The 4,895-nt window shown below is 39.6% G+C and overlaps 1 protein-coding gene across 1 annotated transcript; it reads left to right on the forward strand.

Annotated features, from left to right (window-relative positions):
* The first annotated feature begins 1,184 nt into the window (after positions 1-1,184).
* LOC118802460 lies at positions 1,185-2,780 on the forward strand. The gene is made up of 2 exons (XM_036563014.1): positions 1,185-1,232; positions 1,264-2,780. The coding sequence occupies exon 2, from the start codon at positions 1,277-1,279 to the stop codon at positions 2,759-2,761; it is 1,485 nt and encodes a 494-aa protein (XP_036418907.1). The 5' UTR covers positions 1,185-1,232; positions 1,264-1,276; the 3' UTR covers positions 2,762-2,780.
* Positions 2,781-4,895: the final 2,115 nt, after the last annotated feature.

Here is a 4,895-nt window from a genome sequence, read left to right on the forward strand (position 1 = left end):
AGAAGAGGAGGGTGTCCAGGTTGTTGACAACGTTGATGATTCTATGTACTTTTCTGATGATGCCAGAAATGACTCTGCAGTTAATGGACAGGAAAGAAGATTTGGTGACATTGATTTTCAACATGTCCCAGAAACAGCAGAGCCTATTTCAGTGGAGAGCGAAGCGCCAAAGGTTTCAAAGGACTGTGATTCCGCTGCGGGAGAAATCAGAGATACAGTTAGACGACGAAGTCCAAGGCCAGTTCGGAAAAGGGTCAGACCAAAACGTTACGAGGACTAGTGTTGAAAAGACCTTAGGGAATTCTACTTTTTTAGCATTGAAGGTTACTGAAGGTATAAATATGTCACAGTTAATAACGTTGGCGCCTCAAATGATTGCAACGACATCAACCCCTTTGAAGACAGTAGTCAGAACTAAGTTAGGAAGAGCGGTTTCTCTCCCCTGTAGATGTGGAAGATTTAATGTGGGTGGTAATAATCCTCCTATGTGGAAAATAGTCGTGGTGAAGATGTGCTGTTAACAGGACCTGAAGTTGCTATGGTGCCTCGTGATCAGAGGAAGTATCTGTTGTTTAATGACTGGAGGTGGTTAAAAGTTAGAGATGATTGTTCACTTTTAGTGCGTAATGTAACTTGGGAAGATCAAGGGGAATACACATGTACTTATTTTGAGCCAGAGTTGAAATTTGTTCCATTTCAAAATGTGTGGAGAGAGGGGTATATAACGCATAAGGTAGTGGTTGTAATAGAAGATTTGAGTTCTTCGGGAATTTTCAGGGTGGCTACAAGAGTCACCACAGCAACCACTCCAAGAGTGAATATTACGTTGAGGAAGCTTACTACTTTAGCTCCGGAAACAACTAAGAATGTTAATACATCAATTCAGGCTGTTACTTTAGCTACGATTTTGAAGGAGATGAATGCTACTACAGAGAAGATGCCAATTTCTTCTTTTGTTACTGGGGGAAATATTACAAGTGAGGTTGGGCTAAGGGCAACCTATGCTAATAAATCAGTGACAACATCTCTGTCGCCTAGGAAAGTTGTAAATATAACACAGACACCTGGTATGACATTGTTGAACTTTGAAGAAGTAGTCAATATAACCCAGAAACCTATGCCAAAAATAGAGCTTAGTGTGAATAGTAGTAAGGAGATTTTGGAACCTAGAAAACAGAAGGTGGAAGAGCATGATGCAGATTCATCTGTGACAGCTCAGAGGACTATTTTAGACGAGGAAGAGGGGTTTTTTGACTTTGACTGGACACCAGAGGACATGACTAACCAGTATCGTGTATTACAGAAGAGAGAAACTAAGTGGAAGGCATATGGATTTGATTCTTCGGTGTTACAAATCGCAGACCCATGGGCAGGTAGGAACTTATGGTTCCAGCAGTTAACTCATTCTGTAAGATCGGTTAGGAAGCTGAATTGTCCATGTGTGGTGAAAGTTCCAACACCAGGCACATGGCCTTCAATTTTAGAGACGGTACCAGAACCATTAAGTGCTAAATGTCAATCATATGCATTATCGTGGCTGTTATATCAGCAGCAAGCAGCAGAAGATAAGGTGATGGCTCTGTCAGTGCATCTGTTTAGACCTAAACATAATTGTTCTTGGTTGGGAGAGTTACCATATGTGAATTTACTTGATCAGCATGAAAATATGATAACAGCGGTCCCTGATCCGTTAGAAGTGAAATTTGTGGGGGCTAAAGACTGTTTTTGTTCAGATGGTACTCATAAGGGGCCTGGAAAGTTTATGGGAATATCAGACTGTAACAACTATATTATGGACTTGGGTGAGCGTAAATATGAGGCTATGAATGACTTGTATAAAGTGACTTTTCAGGTACCACATCGCAAACTGAGTAGAATTTTGATGGTGCGGAACCAAAAGTTGCCGGGAAATGTAACTATAGGGAATTTTAAGGATATTTGGTGGGTTTGTGGTGATAAGGCATATATATTTCTACCGTATGGGTGGATAGGATGCTGTTATATGGCAATGTTGAAGCTGCCATATGAGGTTTTTACTGTCCAGAAGAGAAAAGTTTCTGATGAGGTTCAATCTGAGGCTATTTCTGGAAGTAGGAAGAAAAGGGAACTAGCACAGTTTCATAATCTGGAGTCCTATCATTGGAGGATAAGCCTAGGAGAGAAGTGGGGTATAGGATTATTTCCATGGTATGGGGTGACATTTTTGGCAGATCACATTGATAATATTACCTACACCCTACAGGGTTTTGCAAATGAGACTATAAGAGGTTTTGAATACTTGTCAAATACTCAAAAGAGTCACAGACTGACATTGCTGAAACATGACATGGCTCTTGATTATCTTTTGGCCAAACAAGGGGGCCTATGTGTGGCTCTGAACTTAACTGGTGATGCTTGTTATACTTTGATTCCTGATAGTTCTGACAATATGACTAGTGTCATAGATGCATTGAAGCATATAAGGGATGCGTTTGGCCCATCGGAAGGAGCTGGATGGTCGGCGAATGCTTGGTTGCAGGAAAAATTAGGACCATTGGGAGCAGTGTTGGTTCAGATTATGGTAGCAGTTCTTATATCATTGAGTGTGATGTTCTGTTGCTGTACATTGGTGTTAACTTTTGCGAAGGCAATGATATTGAGATGGGTTGGAGTTCTGATGCCTGGAGATCAGATTCAGATGCCATTATTACATAGGACTGACACAGACGATGACGAAGAAGTGGTGATAGAAGGTGAACTGATGGAGAAATATCCATTTTGAATATCTATTCTTATTGTAATCTTAACATTTATTTCTTTTACTATTTAGGGTATTCAGTAGTCTCTTACTATAGAGTGGGATGATAGCAGGGGGAAATGAAAAAGGGGCTTTATAACTGAGAATAATGTGAAAGTATGATACTATGAATTTCACATTTACTTATAAGGTGTTAACCCGTATGTGATGTTTCAATTTGCATCTGTTGTTTTTGCAAAAGATACTGGTTGGTGGTTTTCTTTCTTTTCTTCAAGAACAATGCTGGGGGAAGACCACTGTAAGAGTGGCTGGATCTTTGGGGACCCTGATGTTTATGGACAATAAGATTGGACTGAAGGAGTTTGAATAAGGACACTGTGATACGATGCCCAGAGTCAACACATCATCGACACTACACTGAGAGTCGACACTGCTGAGGAGTTGCAGTGTGATACATTTTTATGTCTTCATATGTATTTGCATAGTATTGGACTTTGTCATATGGTAAGGGGTGATATTGATAGAGGAAATTTATAAGAAAGTGATAATCTTAGTAAGATATACTAGTTGGATTGAGTTGTTTATTGCATGAGTAGTACTTAAATTTATAATATGATCTTTGTTTAATTGTTTGAAGACGGATGTTTTCTGTTATGGGGTAAGTACATTGGGACCTCAGATGTTTTTTTCTTTTTTCGGATGCTTAGGGATAAGGGTGTTAGGCAGGGAAAGGTCCATTGGAAGGTCCGATGGGTCGACCAGCCTGAATGTGGACATTGTTTTGATTTTATTTTCTGAGGTTTCCATATGTATTTGCTTAAGTCATATCCATATACAATTTGTCAGAATACCTCCTTTAAAGTGGTCTGGAGTACTTTATGTGGTCGCCTAAGGCAGAGGGACCGTGAGAGAATTTTTCCTGTCTAGATTGTTTGAGGGATATTTCAGGAATGATAGCTGCCGGACAGGTTTTTTTGCTCTCACACTCCAGAAAGCTGTTGCATTGCTAAGGTTATGCTATAGGAAGAATTGTTATTTAGTTACAACTACAAATATGTATAAGCTACTTTTTTGTTTTTCGAGACTTTAAGGAAGTCTCGAAGGGGGGAAAATGAAGTATATTTTAAAAAGGAACCTTTGATAGAAGAAGGTAAAAACACTCTTTCAATAAGTTGAGGTGGTAGTATCTAGGAGTGCCCTATGTGCTCTGTTTGTGCAGGGGCTAGGAATGTGAGTTGGGGGCCCTTGGTCCATTGGGAGAGGGCCTCTCACTTTCTCCCTTCTTCTCTTAGGTCCAAATAGATGAGATCATTTTAAAAAAAGAACCATATGCTCTGTCTCCTGTTTCAACAACAAGAACCATATATATATGCTGTTGGTCAGTCTGTTCGGGAGGGGACATTTAGAATTGGCACATATCCTCTCTCAGGTACTCTATAGTGCTTGATATGATACTGTTTTAATATGTAATAAACTTTTTACTGGCAACTCAGTATCGGCGGAGTTTTTCTTCACAACATCTAAACACCATCGCCACTAAATAAACAACATTGTAAAAAGTGTTCAATTTGTATTTTCTTACCTACAGATTTGTAGCTATCATCAGGCCTAAGACGTTTCCCACGTAAAATTGACCCGTTATTTGTACTCAAACATATTCTTGGACGTTTTCCGCGGGAAACAGAGTTATCGTCGGCAGTTTGACTCCTTCCACTCTGTGGCGGGACCACTTGTTAAACAGGGCTTAAACGTCAACAAAGCGTGGGGTTCACAAACCGCGGAGGTACTGGGTACTGTGTCGATTCCTGGCGGTGTTAAGAGACCCGTTGTTTCAACCAAACGGGTCAGAGCTACTACAGAAAAAAAAAATATGAGTTAGCATTACTCACCAACAACTAACACAGAAAAAAATATATACTATAAACCGTCAACTCACCCAATGGATTCTCATAATCCACTGTATTTGCAGATTCTGTAATAACAGAAATGTAAGAATTATTTTGACAAACATCAGCAACTACAAATACATGAAATAATAATAAAAAGCTGTGACATACCTTCACAAAGTTGAGACAATCCTTCAATACTTCTAATAGCAAGGATTGTTTCAAGCTCAGATGCACCTTGACCAAGAAAAACCTGTTAAACAAAATAAAAT

Source organism: Colossoma macropomum, unplaced genomic scaffold, assembly GCF_904425465.1.
Source record: "Colossoma macropomum unplaced genomic scaffold, Colossoma_macropomum, whole genome shotgun sequence".
NCBI classification, from domain to species: domain Eukaryota; kingdom Metazoa; phylum Chordata; class Actinopteri; order Characiformes; family Serrasalmidae; genus Colossoma; species Colossoma macropomum.